Source organism: Dermacentor variabilis, chromosome 3, assembly GCF_050947875.1.
Source record: "Dermacentor variabilis isolate Ectoservices chromosome 3, ASM5094787v1, whole genome shotgun sequence".
Classification (NCBI taxonomy): Eukaryota; Metazoa; Arthropoda; class Arachnida; order Ixodida; family Ixodidae; genus Dermacentor; species Dermacentor variabilis.
Genome location: NC_134570.1, coordinates 75,730,093 through 75,750,715, shown reverse-complemented (window position 1 = coordinate 75,750,715; position 20,623 = coordinate 75,730,093). Strand labels below are relative to the sequence as shown.

At 45.9% G+C, this 20,623-nt stretch overlaps 1 protein-coding gene and 1 non-coding gene across 2 annotated transcripts; one reads left to right on the top strand and one right to left on the bottom strand.

Annotated features, from left to right (window-relative positions):
- Window positions 1-1,184: 1,184 nt before the first annotated feature.
- On the top strand, window positions 1,185-20,482 carry LOC142574570 (uncharacterized). Its single transcript, XM_075683621.1, has 4 exons — window positions 1,185-1,496; window positions 7,285-7,473; window positions 18,414-18,701; window positions 20,397-20,482. The coding sequence occupies exons 1-4, from the start codon at window positions 1,185-1,187 to the stop codon at window positions 20,409-20,411; spliced, it is 804 nt and encodes a 267-aa protein (XP_075539736.1). The 3' UTR covers window positions 20,412-20,482.
- TRNAM-CAU (transfer RNA methionine (anticodon CAU)) lies at window positions 11,106-11,178 on the bottom strand. Its single transcript has one exon. It is a non-coding gene; the product is annotated as a tRNA-Met (tRNA).
- Window positions 20,483-20,623: the final 141 nt, after the last annotated feature.

Below are 20,623 nucleotides of genomic sequence, written 5' to 3'. Positions count from 1 at the left end.
TGTTTCACACAGTAACTTCATCCCATTCTCACCCCCAGCTCGCTCAGGAAGACATTTTCGTTCATCGACATCAACTATAGTGGTTGAATTGCCTCGCAGCCTTTTTCATATTTCGTTGGCTTTCGCTTTCCGACGGTAAAAGTAGACGCGCCATGGGAACAGCCTGTTTTAACGTCTGTGACGATTCTAATCCGCACAGTAACATCTCTACGATTAGAGCAAATCGATAAGTTAGGTAATTGCTATTGGATAAATAAATGGATGCCTGGAACTACGCAAAGAAAGAGAAGTAGTGGCGTTTCTTAATAGGACTAAAAAAAAAAACAGTTTTACGTAAACTAATCCACATTTCTTCCGTTTCTTTGTGTATTTTTTTTTGACGTGTTTCATCTTAGCTGGTCCCCCACCACCGCAGCGCTATTTGACGCTCACCAAAACCCGCCGTGGTTGCTTAGTGGCTATGGTGCTGGGCTGCTATAAGCAGGAGGTCGCGGAATCAAAACACGGCCACGGCGCCCGTATTTCGATAGGGGCGAAATACGATAACTCCCGTGTACTTACATTTAGGCGCACCGTAAAGAATCCCAGCTGATCCAAATTATTCCTAAGTCCCCCACTACGGCGTGTCTCATAATGGGATCGTGCTTTTGACACGTAAAAATCCCATTATTTTTTGTTTTTGTTTTTTTACGCTCACCAAGTTCTAACGCTCACGAGTTTATCACTAATATGTGGGCATATGGACGTGCCACGTTGAAAACCGCAATAACTGTGCTGGCACTTCTAAAATTACAGCAGACTCGTGTGCAATCATAAATGAGGTATATAGCACGGTTGAGCGACAAGCGCTGAAAAGTGCAGAGAAAGTTGTGAAAAGAAAAAACATCGGCGAAAAGTTCCAGAGAAAATTGCCAACCTAAACCGAAAACCGTCATTTTCTTATGTTTAGTTTCGCTCTGGAGCAAAAATCTTAATCACCTGGTCTAGCTCCGGTTCGAGCGAAATATAACGCCTTTTTTTTTTTCGGTTTCGGTAAAGTTCTGGTTCGATACCCTGGACTGTAGAAGTTGTAGTAGCAGGTGTTATTGCTTCCGTGGTGGTGGTGGTTGACGACGACCAAGACGACGACGTCGACGACATGATGATCATGATTCTGATAATGACGATGATGAAGCGGTATACGGATGAAGGTGTACAGTGGCAGCGCTTGCGCATGCGCGCTCTCGGCCGTGGCGCAGGCCCACTCGGCGGGCGTGACGTTCTCGTGGACTGCGCACCAGGCCGGCCACCCGTGGCCGTCGAACGTGGTGCGCCTGACGGCCAACACCGCGTCGGGGCCCGGTCGCCGGCATCGCGCGGAGGAGTTCCACTACGGCCGCAGCCCCGGCTTCGGCCGCAGCTCGCTGCTCGCGGGCGTCGTGCGCCTCTCCGAGTCGTCCAAGCTGATCGTCATCGACAACCAGCGGGTGCGCCTGTTCCCGCACTACGAGCTGCTGGTGAGCGCGATTATCCGCTGCGAGTCCGCAGATTGGCGGCTGTCCGTGCCCTCGCCCGGCCAGCGCTAGCATAACCCTTCTGTCACTCGGTACTGAATTTGGAGGTTTAATTATGTAGATTTTTTTTTTTTTTTTGCAATGCCCGATTGTCGTGGCGCGGGAGCAGAAGGCGGTGCTCTGCACGCCTGACTAGGCTCCTGGCGTGTCACGAGCCCAGCAGACAACAGTGAAAGAAAAATTTGAAAAATGTAAAATAGATAGACATATATACATACATACATTCATATATTATGCACACACATACACATACGCGCGGATATATATATATATATATATATATATATATATATATGCGCCCGTATGTGTGTGTGCGTGTAAACCACATGCAGTTTTACGTACAATAAGTTACAGCCACTCCTTTTCGGGAAAGAAAGCAAAGGGAAGTGAAGGCAGACAGTCTTGCAATATACATGAAATTGCATATTAGTTGACAATCAGGAATAGCAATCAGAAAAGGGAAGGTAATTGTCGAGGAAATACGGCTTTCATTTTTTCTCTGAATATTGAAGGAGTTCAGGAATGGTCCATATTATCAAATAAAGCATGCTCACCATTAAAAGTAATCTGCCACTGTAATAGCTGATTGGCCGTAATTTGTTATGGATTTTATCTTAACAAAGTTCCTTGATCTTAAGGTGTAATTAGTTTTGGTATTGGTGTATATGCAAAAAAATGAATTTTTGCAATTACTTATCAATTCTAAAAATGCTTTCACATGACTGTTGTTTATACTGACTGTTGACATTCAAAATACTGTCCTGTTGAAAGTACTCAGAAGTATGTTCTTACACCGATAGGTCATGAACAATACGAATAAGCTTTTTCTGCCTTCTCAATAGAATTTCCGTGTTAGCTTTAGAAGTGACGCCCCAAACAAGTACATAATAGTGGAGTCTAGAAAGAATAGTGGAAAAGTGCACCTGACGCTTAAGTTTCAAGGTCACAAAATGGGATACTTATCCAGCATATCGATTAATTGTGCTTGTTACGTTTAATATAACTTGATGCGTCCACCGTAGATTCTCGTGTAAGAATTACACCCGGAAACTTTTACTGGGAAACGCTTTCAATTACTCGTGACTTGAATAATAAAGAAGATGTCAGCTTAACTATCTTGTTAGTAGCAGCAAAAACAATATACTTCATTTCTCTAACTTTCGGCTTTACTTTATTAGCCGATAACCACACTCAAAGCAAATTTAACCATTTATTAAAAAGAGGAATTAGAAGATAGATGCTGTCAGAGGAGTAAAGTACATTTGAATTGTAGGCATATAATACGATATCGGGTGCTTCTGGTTTTGCAACGATGTCATTCACATAGAGCAGATAAAAGGTTGTGCTTGAAAGAGAACCCTGCGGGACGCCGTACCTAATATCTGATAAATCTGATTTTATGTTGTTGATTTCCTCACATTGGGAGCGATGTCATAGATAGCTACACAGCAATTCTAATGCAATGCCTCTGATTATATCAAAGGGTAACTTAGATAAATGTATACTGTCTTTAATTGAATCAAATGCTTTAATGAAGTCTGAAAATATACCTATGTACTGTTTAATGTTCATTTTATATGTTGGGAACTATTTTATCACGTATTTCAAGTGAAGCGGATTCAGCGGATTAACCCTTTTAAAAGACATACTGATTCGTGGATATAAGCTTATGCTTCTGCAGGTGTCCAGTTATACTAGAATCTAAGGCTTTTAAATTTACTTTAGAAAAAGAAAACTGGTAATATGGATATCGGCCAATAATCAGGGGTGCAATCAATGGCGCGACCTTTATGGAAGACGATGATCTTAGCAATTTTCATGTTATCCGGAGATTTGCCTCTAGAAAACACAAGGTTTGTTAAGTCGCAAATGAAATCGCATAGGTCCGCAACTACCTTAACTGGTCCCACGTTAATACCGTCATACCCACAAGACTCGCCACTTAACGACCCGGCTCCTGAAAGAAAGAGTGTTCATCATAAATTTTGTTGCATGCTCATTTATAGAACATACCCAAGAATTTTGGACATTTCCCCTGCGGCCATTTGTTGAATGTCAGCGAAATGCGCCGGTGTAACTCAATGGGCAGCATTCTTCAGTTCAGTTTCAGTTTCAGTTTCAGTTTATTATTCGTGCATAACAATTTGTTACAAAATATGGTATACAGACAAGGGTCCCAAAGTCAGAGACTGCACCGGAACCCTTGGATTAGAAGTTATACAAAAAAATAAAGCGGAATACAGAGCAGAGAAACAAATCATGAAATAAGCAAAATATAATTAAGAAACTGAGTGACGACACACATAAAAAACAAAAGGAAGAGGAAAGATGCACAATCAATGGTAATTCCACAGCATCTAAATAGAAAAATAACATTGTAGGAAATTAATCAGACAGCAAATAATTCTTGAGTTCATATTTGAAAGAGTACAAGGTAGTTGACAACTTAATGGAATATGGAAGACTGTTCCAAAGTTTAAGCGCGCAAAAAGAGGAAGCCATCTTTCCGTAATAAGTATGACATAAAGGCAACAAGAAATTTCCTTGTGCTGCAAACCTTGTGTTATTGAGATTAAAAAGGAGATTAGAACTAACAAAGTTGTAAGAAACTTGTTGAGTTAGTAATGTGAAAAATAATATCGCTAAATGATAGTTAAACAAATCAGTAACTTGAAGAATGCGGTTTGTACGCAGTTGTGAAGAGGCGTTAGAGAAAAAATGGCTTCGCGTTATAATGCGGATAGCCTGATTTTGAATGTGCTGAATAGAGGAAAGATGACAATGATAAGTATTACCCCAAGAAGCGATACCGTAAATGATATGACTGTGAATGAAAGCGAAGTATAACGACAATAATGCTTCTTTGGAAAAAAATGCACGTGATTTGAGTAGTGCTCTAATGCCAGATGCTGTTATAAAGCGATATTTCAAAAAAGCACCTGAGTTTCAACAACCTTTAGTTGGCGACGTTTAGGGGGCACCTCCTGCTAATCAGGTGTTTATTTACGGCGCTTATTCCTAATTCTGCTGCTGCAATATGGCAGTGTTTTAAGCCTGACCGAAATTCTGCTATAACGCGCCATAGACGTCATGACCACGTGTCGTAAATGGGCACGTTAATAAAAGGGTAGATACCCTCGACGTTGTTAAGTGACAGTCCTTGAATTACACGCGGCCGTCATATGATATCATTTTTCGAAATGTTCAGTATTTCTGGACGTGGCACATCTTCTCGAATAACGAGTGTACGGCATGCCCATCCGAGCACGGTTCGTCTACAAGAGAGTACGTTAGTGCAGAAGCAGTGTGATCGCACGGTGACGTTCTCGTACGTTGTGTAGGCGCTCCTGTTGATAGGACACGTCCTGGTGATATAATGTTCCTGTGTACTCTTGCCCGACAGAATACACAGGAAGGCCACGAGAAAGTTGCGGTATCTCGTATTACTCGAATCAGCACCGCGACCGGCACGTGCTCGGGCCTATAGCGAGCAGCGGGGGCGTGTCCCCCATCCGTCGCGCAATCTAACGCGTAATGTACCCTCCAAACAGCACTGAGCGATATGTGCCGCAGGCACGGGGCCGCTGGTAACACAGACATGACACAAATACAAACTCGATCCCCCGTTAGGGTGCCTCGATATCAGCGCCGCCGTTTGGGTATCGACGCACATATGATCCCCCTGGCTGTACGTCGCGCACTCTCGCGGTGACCAACAAGAAGCGTGGATTTACTTTTATCGGCTTTGTTAACTTGTAACGATTCCCTTACGAACTATATCATAGTAAAACCCATAACCGGACATGTAGAGACAAGAACAGCCCCTCAGACGTGGAAACCCGTGAAGAAAACAATTCTCACGGCAGCACTAACATCTGGCCGCACGCAACAGTAGAGTGCAGCATAACGCCCTGCTTCCGGGAGAAACCGCCGCACGACACCGCGCTTCCGCTGGCTTCACCTGCGCCCTGCTCGGCGAGTGGTGAAGCGGCATCCAGCCAAACGTAGTGGAATCGGAGCCAAAATTCAAACGGAATGTGTGGATACCTGGGTTTCGGTATGTGTGTGAACATGTTGGTGGGCTAGTCGGCATTGATGGTCTCGTCGGTATTGCATTACGTAATGTGTAGTGCGACGTGATTTAGCGTCGCGTCTTCGCCATTTCCGTCCCATTGCGGGCCCCGTTTGCGCTACATGTCACGTTATTATAGCTGCCTTCACTGATTACAATGCCACCGATCGCGCTGTAGGCAACGACACCGCGACCGTAGCTTTTAAACTCTTCTTCTTACCGATACCTCTCACCTCGACAGTGTGCCCACGAAGAGAGGGACGAAAGCTACAATTAATGCGCATGAAATTTGAATGTTGTAGAAAATAAAAAACCGCGACCGCGTTGCCAGAAGACGCGTTGTTATGATTATGTTCATATCTAAGCATTTATTTAGATCCTAACGCCCAAGCGAAAACGCTCTCTTCATACTTTCAAAACATCTGTATTTACGTATACTAAGGAAAGACGCGCCTGACTCAGCGACAACTTACTTCCTGCGGAGGTTCCTTCCTCGACCGCGCAAATAAACAAACTGGACGCCACCTTTGCGCTGAAACTTTTTGAAACGCTTAAAACCACTTTCACGTAGTTGCGGCAACCAACGAAGGCGTATGCTGATGCCGAAGCCATCCTCCTCCAACCGGCTTCGTAGCGACGAGGCTGACCTTCTAGTCCGTGCGCGGGCTGGATGTAACCAGGAAGGAAAAAAAAAAAAACTCTGAGAGGGCGGCAACTCTAGAGCGGATGCTTTGAGACCAGTTTCGTACTAGACGGAACGTCTGCGATTGCACTGCTCGCTGCCAATCGAAGACAGGTTGGCAAGCGGGCAACGTTTTTTCTTTTCGCTTTCTTTTTTTTTTTTTCATATTCCTCGTAGTACTGTGCTCCGGAGTCTCTGAAAGAGCTCAGGTGCGCTGACTTGGAAGCACGCACACGTCGGTAACAGCTGTGTGCCGCTGTGGCATGCGGCGTCCTCCGCAGACAGGGTATACGTCATAGTACACAGCACGTACGTACTCCGTGCACGACAGCGGGACGCCCTCTCTGAAACGTGACGGAAAGCTTGGGAAGACAGGTAGGATTGATGGACGGCTTGGATCGTTCATATTTATTTATTTATTTATTCTTTTACGCAAGTGCCGCAACAAAAAAAAAAAATAGTGGTTGTTTAGTGGTGAATGCGGCAGAAAGGCGTCTGCAATACGTTGCCCCTCTTTGAGGTCCCAGATCCATGGTTTAAACCACGTTCACCACATTGCATATATATATATATATATATATATATATATATATACATATATATATATATATATATACATATATATACATATATATATATATATATATATATATATATATATATATATATATATATATATATATATATATATATATATATATGTGTGTGTGTGTGTGTGTGTGTGTGTGTGTGTGTGTGTGTGTGTGTGTGTGTGTGTGTGTGTGTGTGTGTGTGTGTGTGTGTGCGATAAGGAGCCAATAAACACTGATACCAATGACACCTTAGGCGAAATTATCTGCAGTTGTTCGCTGAATTGAAGAAATTAGAGAAAGAAATGGAAATGAAAAAAGGGAAACTATCAGTAGGTGAGATTCGAACCCACGTCTTCCCAATACGCTCGCATGGTAAGAGCATTGCACATCACCTGCCACTCACAGGTACGCAACCCGCCGGGTTACCCCGTGGAGCGCTGGCACCAGTGCCAGGACCGGTGCAACTCGACCGAGGGCGCAGTGTTCGGCGGACTCGAGGGTGGCACTCCCACCCTGGTAGGGAGGGCTTTCTTCGACGGCCGCTTCTCGCCCTGCAAGGTGGTCGCCGTGGGCTGCGTACTGCCCGGAGGACAGGTATGCGCACGATGCAGTAGTACATAGTAATTGGTACTTTATTCAGGTGCACGTCAAAGAACCCCAGGTGGTCGAAATTTCCGGAGTCAGACACTATACGGCGTGCCTCATAGCCAGAAAGTGGTTTTGGCACGTTAAGCCCCATAATTTAATTGGTACTTTATTTAAATTAGAACGAAGAAAATGAAAATACAGTGGACTCCGCTTAAACGAAACTCGGAGGGACAGAAAATGAAGTTCCGTTTATCAGAATTAAGCTTCGTTTACATGCGAAAGATCCAAAATTCAGGAAGGAAAATCGTTTTTATTTCAAAAGCTTAGTGTGTTCTCACTTCACTACGGTGAGGGGAAATGCCTTATTGTACTTTAGCTGTTCTCGTGTGATTCATTAAGGAGATTTACTAACTAACCTCAATTTGCAACCCTACTGCCCGTGAGGGGCACCGTATGGGACCGCACGGAGGGAGTAGGTGCTACCAATTTAATTTTCGCCAGCTCAGGCTCTTTATAACGTGCATCTTAAGCTAAGTACTAAGTACACGGTCGCATTTACGTTACGCTGCCACGGGAATGCGGCCGCCGCAGCCGAGGATCGAACCCGCTACCTACAGTACGCAATTCCACCACCATACGCAATAGCGAATGAACCGTCGCGTCTGATTGGCGAGCTTACCGTACACAAACGTGTGCGAGGACACATTCCTGCTGTGTCTGCGTGTTGAAGTAAGGTTACCGCACGCCGAACATTTCGGCAACTAATTATTACGAAGAGCGCAGTATATATTCAGTGCAGGTAGTGCAAGTAAAGCACAAGTAAGACACCGGTATTCGTAGGACACGCGTGTGACTGGTGGAACGGAAGCCGATCATAATCTATCAGTGTCTATAGCTTATTTTCTGCTTTGGTTTATTTGCACCTCCTATACATCTTCATAGGACTTATACATCTCTTAATGAAGCATTGCTATCGTACCCACCTCCAACCCGGTCTACGTAAAGGCCTAAAGTGGCTCGCTGCAATGGCTCATACCCGAAAAAGGCGGCGTCAAATGAAGCAAAAAATATCGTCATCAGGCATGGTTCATACCCCCGTAAGCAAGCAAAGATGCAATGGCTGGATATGAATGAAGAAACAAAACAAAAAAAGAACGAAGGAAAGAAAGAGAGAATCTTTAGGTAGTGCATTATATTAGGTGCACGCATGTGTCGTTGAGAGGGCCGACCTAAGCTCCGTACGTTTACTTCACGCGGCGGCTCGTTACGTATTGCAAGAAGTCTGACGCCTCCGATCGTATAACTTAATGCACTACCACGTGTGCAGCAGGCTTTCGTCTTCACGTATCGCAGGAGGGCAACATATATGCTGCCGACCTTTTGTTTTATCTATGTATTTCGTCCGCCGACTACCGCCAATGAAATCATAATAATATTTGGGGTTTTACGTGCCAAAACCACTTTCTGATTATGAGGCACGCCGTAGTGGAGGACTCCGGAAATTTTGACCACCTGGGGTTCTTTAACGTGCACCTAAATCTAAGCACACGGGTGTTTTCGCATTTCGCCCCCATCGAAATGCGGCCGCCGTGGCCGGGATTCGATCCCGCGACCTCGTGCTCAGCAGCCCAACACCATAGCCACTGAGCAACCACGGCGGGTGAATGAAATCAGAAATTGTCGAACAGTAACCGATGGACTATGCATGTAATTTACAAAAGTTTACTAAGTAGCGTTCTTTAGGAATTACCCTGGAGAATATGACCATTTAATTTGTTAATGGAAGCCGACCAGTGCTCCCAGCGCACAAGCTCAGCAGAGTGCGCCCAGTCATTCTGCCAGGAACACAAGGTCGTTCGACTCCCGTGTCGCTGCAGATTCCGATGGAAGCGGGATAGCACTTACTCGAAACGTATGCCAAGTAGAGCACACATATATAGTTATCGAATGGCGCTGATATGCACGCTCATAATAATGAGAGACTGAAATATTCTATTGATAGATGACACACACAAAAAAAAAAATTATCGAGTTTTACGTGCCATAACCATGATATAGTTATGAGTCACGCCGTAATGGAGGAGTCCGGGAATTTAGACCACCGCGGGTGCTTTAACTTTCACCTAAATCGAAGTACACGGGTGTTCCTCGCCCCCATCGAAATGTGGCCGCCGTGGCCGGCGATTCCATCTTGCGACCTCGTGCTTAGCAGCCCAGCACCATATCCACTAAGCAACCACGGTGGGGGATAGAGGGCATAAGTTGCGCGTTCGTGCATGGAAAATGCTTCTTCACTTTCGTGCATGGGAAAATGAAATTTAGCCTCCCTTCATGCTTTGGTGTTAGAAAGAGGGAACGGTGGTGAACAAGAAACAGTGGCGATGACATCACCGGTCTCTATCGGTGCCCGGTCTCTCGTATAAACAAATTAAACATGCATATAACTCTATGCGTATAGGTAAGATGCCCGGTCAAGCTGATTACTAACGGCTGTGTTGGAGTTGGCACTTGACTAGGCTCTTGAGAATGCTTTCTTTTTAATTCGAAAGAGCAAACTCGCTTTTTATCCCGTACATTTAAGCTCGTTCGCAATGTGTTACGCCTGTCTGAGAACGAGCGGCCACGTCGCAGCGCGCCGAAAGTATGGCCTTCGAGATCGTGGCGCCACGCTTAGTTGCAGCAACAACGTGATTTGGGAGAGTTGGTTATTTTTCAGGTAAAACTTGAAGCAGCGCGATGAAGGAGAGGACAGGAATCTAAAACAAACACAACAGGACGAGCGCTGTACTGCCAACTGGGAAACTTGTTGAAAGATCAACCAGCTTTTATAATATGTCACAAGAACACCAACAATAACCACAAAGGTGTTTGAAAGGCATGCGTGCTGCCTACAAGTAGATGTGCTTTGGAGGAGAGGAGCACCTCTACTTGTAGGCAGTACGCATGCCTTTCAAAAACATTTGTGGTTATTGCTGGAGTTCTTTTGACATGCTTTAAAGGCTGGTTGATCTTTCCACAAATTTTTCAGTCGGCAGTACAGCGCTGGCCCTGTTGTGTTTGTTTTCGATTCGTGTCCTCGTCCTCTTCGCGCTGCTTCAAACTTAGTTGCAGCGCTGCAATCTCGGAGCCCATGCAAGAGCTGACGCAAACTGTGAACTTTGTCGCAGTGTTATGGTGCTGGACAGCGCTTAATAAATAATTAAAGCTGGCGTGTCAATTTATGTCCTTCTTTACTGCAGCGAGTCTGCCATGGTTCAACGCAGAGTCGCTATTAAATTTATTTTTCACTTTTGTTCTAAAATTATTTGTACTGAAGTACAAGAGTCTTCGCGGGGTGTTATCTGGACACCGCCCATTAAAACGAAACCGGTTCGTACTGAAACGGTCGCATGATTAAAAAGCACGGCTGTACGCTTTCGTAGAATGGCTGTTGTAATGACTTCTCGATACTACCATAAGTGCAGAGCCAACAAACTGTGGCGCCGAAGTTGACAGCAAGTTCCTAAGCTTGAATCGTTGCTGCGATTTGCAAAGGCGCAGTGGAATAGTTTGTGCTGAAATGCACAATATTTTTGTTGGCGCTGTAGCTGAGAATAAACACAACAAATAAAAAAAAAGGAAAAAAAAATACACCGCCTTGCCCCGGGTGAGGATCGAACTCACGACCTTCAGATTATGAGACTGACGCGCTGCCTACTGCGCTACCGAGGCGGATGTCTGCGGCGCTGATATACGGGTACTTATACTTTCTGAGTGCTGGTGTCCATGGGCCTATGTTTGTTGCACTTCTTTAACTCTCCAAAGCCATTCCCGTGAGCATTTCATGCTATTTTTCACTACTACAGAGGGTATACAAGCACCTCTTAATACTGTGCGCAAGGTAGAAAACGCCAGGATGCGGTAACATGAAGGGAAAGTGAGAGTGGCGATTGCCGCATTTTCGCTGTGATAAGCAGCGCCATTTCGTTAGTTTTGGCGGCTACAAGGGAACTCGGCCTTCCGTAAACTGAGAAGAATTCATCGCACTTTTTTTTTTAACTACCAAATAAAGGAGAGGGTCACACAACAATGCCTCAATCCGGGCTTTTTGGTTGGATTACACGAACACAAACAGCAAGTAGCGTCGTTTCTTCGCGATTGTGTCCGTGCGGACTCCCTGTCGAGTGCCCTTTATTCCGTCTCAGTAATAATAATCGGCGAAACTTGGAGAGAATAAATAAATAAATAAATAAATAAATAAGCTTTTCACCCAGATAATCTCGTCAGACAAATTTCATACCAATATTCATTCGTGTTCATTAGTACAATCGCAAGCTCATTCAAATGAACCGTGCGGACGCTTTTCTTTTTCTTAATTGTTTTCGTACCAACACTGATATCAGCTTCACCGCACGTACATATTAGTTATAGTGGCTCAAGTGGTTGCTAAAAAGAATGGAAGGGGACTACCCTATTTCCCTCTCACGCCTCTCATGCGGACAAGCTACCACCAGGCGTGTCCAAGCTGGGCAATTGCAAAAGCCTCTGTACAACTACCAGTTAGGAATCTGCCTCATTGAACAGCTGGAGCTGGCAGTGGCCAGAGGATCTAAATAAGCCGATTGCTGCAGTTGTTGATTTTGGCGAAATGAATGTTCGGGAGCGCTTGGTTTGGCCAACGACGTATTCCCTTGCGCAATCCTATCCCGTTGTTTTCTTCATTTTGTTCATTTTTTCACGCTTCCTTACATGACGACAAAAAAGCGTTCAACGTCTGGAAGCATGCCATCTGATGTTCGGGCTGAGAAAAGTTGTAAAAAACAGCCGTTGAAGCTCACAGAAAGGCTGCAGCCTCAGCGATCTACTCGAAGCTGTCTCGTAAATAAGCATAGCGAGGAGGTATGACGAGGTGCAAAACCGGCACCTTGATACCAGGATTGCCAACCATCCCTAATTTAGCGGGACAGCTCTTGAATAAATGTCCCGTGTCCCGTCTTGACCCAGTCGGGATGGCGAAATGTCCTGACTTTTTCTTTGTTTTTTTTTTACTTGATAACAATAAACAAACCAGATTTCCTTTTTGAAATGTCTGAGAGCTCGTTTGCGCATACTTCCTTTTTGTATTTTGTTGCATTGCCATGAACACAAAGGCGGTCTCGTCTGTGTTGTGGTTCTAGTTCTGTTGTAAGGCCCTAACATTCATGTAGCCGTACCTCTACTTGTATTAGTAGCCGCGTTATTCAGGCAACTATGCTGGCATGTGCAGACTGGCGGCTCATGGCACTAAAAGGGTCTGTCGCCGCCAGGGGCTAGGGATGGTCGATTAATATTTTTATTCGATTAACATATATTTGTTCGTCATATAAGTCTGCAATCGACTAATCGCTTGGGACGCAAGGGTTTTCATAGATTAATTGAATAATCTAAAAACTTGCAGGGCACTTTAAAGGGACACTAAAGGTTACCAGAAACTCAAGTTAAAGTGGTAGAGCAATGTTCTAGAACGTCTAAGGCGTGAATATAATCGCGAACAGAGCTTTAGTAACCGAGAAATTGAGGTAAATGCATGACACGATTTGAGACCCCCCAGCGACATTCCGGTACTAGCCCGATGACGAAAGGACTCCTCATAATTTGTGTTACTAATACTCAACTGCTCGTATTAAAAATATCATTTCATTCGATTATAAGACGGAAAAAAATGCTACTTGTCTACGTCTATTCGATTCTAAGAAAAAATAACATTTTGACGTTGCCCTTCAGTAATATGGGTGTTCGAAAGGTTTCGTTTTCGCTCGACTCTGCGCGCTCGACTCTGCGCCGCGCACGCTTTGGAGTTTCAGTAGTTTCGTTATCGCGTCGTGCTGTGAGGGTTCTGCTGGCTCGCGAAACTTTCATTTGGAACAAGCAGCGAGAATGCCACGTCCATGTGATGTCGTGGGAAGCCCTCGTTGCTTTCCCGCTCCGGAGAGCCGGTGTCGAGGCCGCCGTCGTAGTACGCAACGACGCCGGCAGTGCGAGCCCTCAGCAGCAGGTCGCGCTCGTCGGTGCTCAAATCGCTAAAGTTGAGCCCACCATCGCGAGCCAATCTGTCGGTGTCAGGGTCCATTGCGACGAGCGTTGAAGTTAGCGTCATAGAATGAAGTACCAGCTTATGGGCGTCTTGCGCTGGAGTTTGAGGTATAGTAGCGGCGCCTGGTGGCGGTGCGGGAAACGACATCTGGGTCGTGCCAGCTTGGGTCGTATTGAGCCCTGGCTGTGGCGAAGCACGTTTCTAGGCCGAGTTTTGCGTCGATTCGCACATTTTTATGCCCTGTTGCGAGTGCGAAAAGGCTCGTCGCTTCTCATAGACCACGCCGACCACGCTGCGAGCTCGCCGCAGCCTATAGTTTAACGAAAACGGACTCTCCGTGTGCCGTGGGACGTAATGTTGGACGTAATTCGTTTCTCCTTCCGCTAGCCACCATACTCCCGCTTTCGCTCTGCTGTCGGCTCTGTCTTGGCTCTGTTTCTGGCCGCGCGTTCGCGTTTTGCGCAGAAAAGCCGTAGCGCCGTCTGCGGACGCCGTTCTACTCACCGATGGCGCAACGTCACTATGAGACCATGATGTCAGTACTCCTCGATCGGAGGGCGGGCGATTTGAACTGCGCTAGAGGTACGCGGACGCTTCAGAACGCATTTTCTCTTAAAATAAGTCTCTCCTTGGCACGAAACAAGCGTTTCGAGGTTTCTGTGATGGTATTTCAACAGTCCACGTTGACTTAATAGTAACCTTTAGTGTCCCTTTAGGAAGGTTGAAACACAGTTTTCTACTTTTGTAGGACACTGTTTTAATGTTTCAAAGGTGGAACTAAGCTTGAAACACAAGTGTATAAACGTTTCATACAGTATAATCTTCAACTTGTTAAAGACTAAATATAGTTGGCACTTAGTGCTGATTTAAATAAGAAAAATGGCAAAAGTGAAAGGAGAAGTCCAACTGAAATATGCAAAAATTATAATATGCACAGGGGAAAAGAAAATTACTGTGTTAGGATTTGAAACCACATGCTGTTATCTACAGAGCGAAAGAATGTCGATTGGTTGGGATGTTTGAATGAAATCGCCACCTTCTTCGAATGGCCACGCAACCAGCATGTGAGAACAGACGCTCGGACGCTACACATCTGCTGGAATCGACGTGAACTCCATCGCTATATATGTCACAATGCATGCTCCAAACCGGCGCGCTTGCTGTGCCACGTCTTTAGGTGGTCTGGGAGTGACACGACGATCAACTACTGGGTTTGCGTGCCTTAACGTGCTTAAACGTGCCTTAAAATGCAAAGACATTTGAAGCCTTCGGCATCGGGCGGCGTGGTGGGAAGAGAGGGGAAGCGCTCGGCACCGCATCACTCGGAAAGAACAGTCGACAGTCGCTCTATACCACAGCCGCGCAGTCACCGCTCATGCGCCACCATTCAAGCACGATTTCAAAATCTTCACGCCACTCCTGTCAGACTCTCGAAAACGATTAATCGAACAGGTCTACTATCGATTAAATGAAAGGTGGACATCGTTGAAGATTAATCGTCTTGCGGGGTACATATAATCGATTATTCATTCATCGATATTACCAACCCTACCAGCGGCCTCCCTCCAAATCAGTAAAGGTAAGAACGAAATTATTATTATTATTATTATTATTATTATTATTATTATTATTATTATTATTATTATTATTATTATTATTATTATTATTATTATTATTATTATTATTATTATTATTATTCTCGTGACGATACCTCAGTGCTCGTCCGACGAGGTGACGTCATAGATTCTTAAGCATTCGCTCGTATTTGGGCACAGGAAAACTTACCGAAACTTGCTAGGTCGAGTCTTTAATTCCCTTTAGTGCGCATAGTATTGACTTTTATATCGACAGGTACGATTTATCACTAGGCACGAGTAGAGGCTCTCGATATCAACGACGAACATCGAGTCGGTGGCCGTTTCGCTATTGCAGAGCTGTACGTAATTTGCTAAAGCAAATCTAATTTTCTTCTTCAGTGTCCTAATGGGGACGCTAAATCAGTTTAAGTTAAATCATTTTTTAAAAGCCTCATTTCCATTCATTTGGCGGAAAGCCTCACATTGGCGTCACGTCACGGCCAAAGTCTACATAGGTACCACGGATACCAAAGCGATAATTAGTACAAGCAACGACTTCCAACTTCTGTCGTGCGGCTTGAGTCACGTGGTTCAAACAGGGCGATGTCAACATGACCGGCTCCACGGACATAACTGCAATATCCGCGAGGGACTGCAGGGAGGGACCCATGACGGCGCATCGTAAAAGGTGTGGTTGTAAACCAGGGTTCAGAAATCCGAAATTTGAGTGCAGTTATGTACGTGTCTTCATTTCGCGATATATTGAGGCCAAAAATTTAACGGAGACATCATCGAAAGTCAGATCTGTGGGCCAAGCGCGTCGGCTTTTATACGCGACTCGTCGAATGTTCCATTGTAATCGCTGGTGCCCCGTAGCTTCCAGAAAGTACTACACAAATCGTGTATCGCATACAATCAGATTACAAAGCAATCACAAACCACGACAATCGAAACAAGCGCGAACGAGACCAAACCAAGCAAACCAAACAAGCGCGATTGAGAGCTGACGCGAGAAGACGATAGTACGAAACGAGCGGGTCCGGCTGAGACCAGATACGACTACGCATCGAGTGGTCGGGCGGGTCCGCATGACAACAGTTTCCCGCGCCCACGTCATTGAAGGGGTTGCTCTCATTTATCTCCGCCATTCGCGCCTCCCGTCTTTCATTCTTCGCTGTGCTCGTTCGATCGGCCACACCACCTAAGCTCGGCGCAGGAACGGACACCTAGAGCTGCACTCTAAAAATGCGCTGTTTTGTACGAGAACGCTGACCTGCGAACCATAGTCGAAGCTGCAGAAATGGCTAAGGGTGAGCGCTCATGCGTAAGCTTTCCATCCATTGCTTTGTAAACCAAAGAATTGCGGTATCTTTGCGTTGCACGTTCAAGTGGTGATTGACGTGGAGATTCTTGCACGTTACTTGCATTTATTTATTTTAGAGCGCAGCTTTTAGGAGCCCATTACTGCAGCGAGTGCCGGCATCCCTCGTAACCAAGCGAGCGAGCACACCGAAGGATGAAAGAGCGAATGCGGAGCGCAGCAGGGGATGAAAGAAGGCGAGAGTGAAAAGAACGTGAGCAGGAAAGCGGAGGAGGAGGGCATGGCGATAGCATGAGCAGAAAAGTGTAGTGCCACGCAAGACGGGCTCTGCCGGACCAAGGCTACGAGATGGCGCCAGATTAGCGCGCGTCGTCTGTTCACCGATGACGCCACTAATGACATGTATGAAAATAAAGCGCTGCATGATCGGAGGTCTGTCGGCTGCGGCTGCTGTGAATCGCGCCCACGTGTCACCTACGCGCTGCCTCTCGCGATCTCCCGATTAGCAAAGCAGTCGCGCTACATTTCGCTTGTTTGGTACCGTGCCGCACAACACAGATTGTCCGCGCAAGCCAATATATCATGAAATAAACACATGTATAGAGCTGCGCTCAAATTTCGCCTTACGGGGTATCGTAATAGTTGGTGTACTTTTTTTTCTCACATTCCTTACTTCTATATGCGCCGAGGTTGTCACTTCTGGTGCTCTTGTGCTACGGGTTCTATATAATGCTTCTGCCATGTACAAATTACACATGTTCACAGTGATAAAACTGTCGCCGTAGCGTTTGTGCTTGTCTTATCCGTTTGTGGCCGCGGTTCCTGTGCGCTAAATAAATAATAATTGGTAATGACATATCAACTAGCTCACTATATCACTTGGTGACGTGACGTATTGCAATGAATTTTATCGCAGATGAGCCAGTTTGGCATAGGAATTAAGAGGCCTCGAAGCTTGCTAGCCTGAGCCTCAGACTCATTTGGCATTCAATGTATTTTCTGTTGACAAACACTTAACCAAAGATAATTAGGCGCTCTTAATACTCATGAACCCACGACGACGTGCCGAAACTTCTGGGTGACGTTGCCAACTCTCGCGTTCTTGCGGCATTTCTCGCTTATCAAGTTTTTTCTCATGGTGAGGATGGCCGTTTTGTTATTGCAGAGGCACAGAATTTACTAATACAGTTCAACTTGTTACTGACTTTTTTAATTCGAAATAGTACTCGAAGCGCCTGTTTTTTTTCTGTTTTCTGTTTTCTTTTTGCCACGGTGAGCTTCCGCACTGACTCAGCGTAACGTCATTGATTTTAAAACTACTATAACAATGTTACATTATTATGTGCTCGTATAATAGCGTTCCTATTGCACAGTGACCTTGAACTTCTATTAGTTAACGTAGTGGCTATGGCGTAGCGCTTCTAAGCACGAGGTTGCGGGCTCGATGCCCTGCTTCGGTGGCAGCATATCGATGCGGTTGAAATGCGAAAACGTCTGGGTACAATGCATCGGGTGCACATTAAAGAACCCCAAGTGATCAAAATTCTTTCAGAGTGTTTGACCATATATTTCGTGCATCATAATCCCACCGCCGTTTTCGCTCGTACAACGTGTTTTCTTTCTTATATTTTCTTTTATTTTAAGAATCAACGCTAGTGCTCATAGGACGCTTCTTCTGGATAGCGCGCGCGCGCGCGCGCGTGTTTGTGTGTGTGTGTGTGTGTGTGTGTGTGTGTGTGTGTGTGTGTGTGTGTGTGTGTGTGTGTGTGTGTGTGCCCGCGCGCGCGTGCGTGCACACGCACACAAACACATCTAGACGATGCTCTTTATTTATTTCTGGAGACACTATGCTACAGCGGCGTATGGAATGAATGGGCGTGTTAGGTGACGAAAGTAGTATTTGCAATGTCTTACAGGTGTGTTCGGATAGCCGGTATACTGATGTAGTTTAACTACACCAATTTTATTTTACCGGTCAATTCGTCCGGTTTATCAGGTGGCCCTCATCTTCGAGTTCCTGGTCGAGTCCCGTGGCGTGGTGTTCGAGTGGGTAGACTTCGGCGGCGGAAGCGCGAAGGGCAACGCCAGCGACGGCCTCTCCGGGTCGCCGACGTCGTCGCCCGAAGTCGCTGAGGTGACCGTCGGAGGTGCACTGGTGGGCCGCAGCCGGCCGCTCCATCCGGACGGCAGGTTACTGCTGGGGGCCGTGGTTTCGGGCAACGGGTCACGGCTTTACGCCTGCGACGTCAGGGAACCACTGCCGGCGCCCTTGGAAACCTTCCAGGTGCTCGTCAAGAGACCTGCGGGCACGGAACTGCGCTTGCACTGAGCGGACGCAAACGCGCTGACAGGGAATTTACCTCTCAGCGACTCGGCGGAACTCTCCTTTCTTTTTTTTTTTTTTCTTTGTGCGCGTCTTCTTGTAGACAGCGCCTCAACTTCCTTCTCCAAGAACGTTTTATTTGTTTCTTTTTCTTGCCCATCGACAGTCACTTTTTTTTTTCTTCTTTCTTTCTGTTCTTACCGTTTTGTATGTGACTCGCGTAGACACGAAGACAAAAAGGCCTGTTGCCCGTTTAACGTCGTTAGTATAAGGTAACGGTGAGCAGCGGAAGGGAGACAAGACGACGCCCGGAAAACGTTTAGAACACTACCCGTTCGCTCCATTATTTGTAACAGAGCTGTTTCAAGTGACGAGCTATAGAGTAGAGCAATTGTGCAAAGTTCCGGTAAGGAAGAAAGACAGTGGTCGGCTCGCCGCGGGGCACTTTTTAACGAAGACCGCTCTTGCAACTGCCATTTCGCTGTTACGCCGTCGCTTGTTTCGTGGGGATCGTTTCCTCTTACGCATCTGTGTACGTCGAAAGTGAGGTTGCTGTAACGACTCTGCGCTGAATGAAAGCGCTCTGACTTATACTCTGGTGTGCGTATGGATGCGTTGCATTCAAGGCGCACACACACAATAAAGGACACTGCATTAGCTAACACTACAGATAACCGGCCAGAAGCCCGACTTGTGTATTCTTTAATTTCGAATAGCGAATGCATTAAGTTTTCTATATTTCTCTTGCGCTGACGAAATTTTTTATCTGTGCTGGACGTGCACTTCCAACTATCTAGTTGACGATATCACACGTTGTTAAAGCACATTCTGAACTCATTTGATTACATGTGCTGGATGGCCGTCAAATGCTATAACTCACTAAGACGTCGCACGATTGGCCTACTTTAAACTTATCTGGCCAATCACACTTTGGAAACGTGTATCAATTTTCGTTTTGTTGCCACTTCGACTTTTCTTTCGTACTTTTTCTTTCGTACTTTTTCTTTCGTTCTTTTTTTGTAGTTCGCCTGTTTGCTTTGGTCTTGATGTTATAGATTGCTGCAAATGAGATTAATACTCGCGTACATGCATATTTCGTGAAAGCTGGCTAGGACGGGAAAACCTGAAAATCTCGATTATACAATATTTGCAAACAGCATCTGCTCTAAATCACCTGTTCGTTGCAAAGATACGCCAGAGCTGCAACATTTCGGAATTGTCTTACATTTATTTAACTGTTTAAGATTAGGCTTATCGTCTTTCAAGAAATATTTAGCTGTCGCGACACACGTGCGTTGGTGGAGCGCCATCAAATTTTAATCAGCGCGTCGTCCTTCGCTTTATTTTCTTTTTCTTGCAGTTAAAGGATTACTACACTAGCCCCCGTGGCAACACCTCGGTTATGACGCATACTGTGTAGTATAACCGCATCAAATGTGGTCTCCGAAAGTTGACACGGCGTATGGAGCCACAAACTAACTTTCGCAACAGTCGGATGACGTGAGTTGCTTTACATCACAAGTGCGGAGTGAGTAGTGCGGTTCACGGTATACCGTGCCTCCAGCAAAGCGCCCAGTCCGCCGTTGGTCAAGGCGAAGTCTTCAGTCGGGAGATTCGATCGTCCCTCCCCCCTGTCCCTTCCCTTTCTATCGACAGACCGCGAGCCCTTAGCGGACGCGCCGTCGAGCTCGATCAAGGCACCGCGAGCGCAGATCTCCGAGACGTGCTTGGACGCATCCGGCGCTTCGACCGAAGAAGGACGAAGCCATAGCGCGCGCAAAGGAAGCGAGGCGCCCTCATTGGAGTGGGACGACCGCGCGCGCGCGCCGTGGTGTACGCTACATAAGCACGCGTGTAGCCCGTGCGACGGCGGCGCCAAGAAT

Bases quoted from the DNA above. Each gene is read 5' to 3' on its own strand.
- LOC142574570 (XM_075683621.1), top strand. From the start codon at position 1,185: ATGAAGGTGTACAGTGGCAGCGCTTGCGCATGCGCGCTCTCGGCCGTG. The intron at 1,497-7,284 runs GTGAGCGCGATT...TGCCACTCACAG, and splicing joins TCCCGCACTACGAGCTGCTG to GTACGCAACCCGCCGGGTTA. The intron at 7,474-18,413 runs GTATGCGCACGA...CCGGTTTATCAG, and splicing joins GCGTACTGCCCGGAGGACAG to GTGGCCCTCATCTTCGAGTT.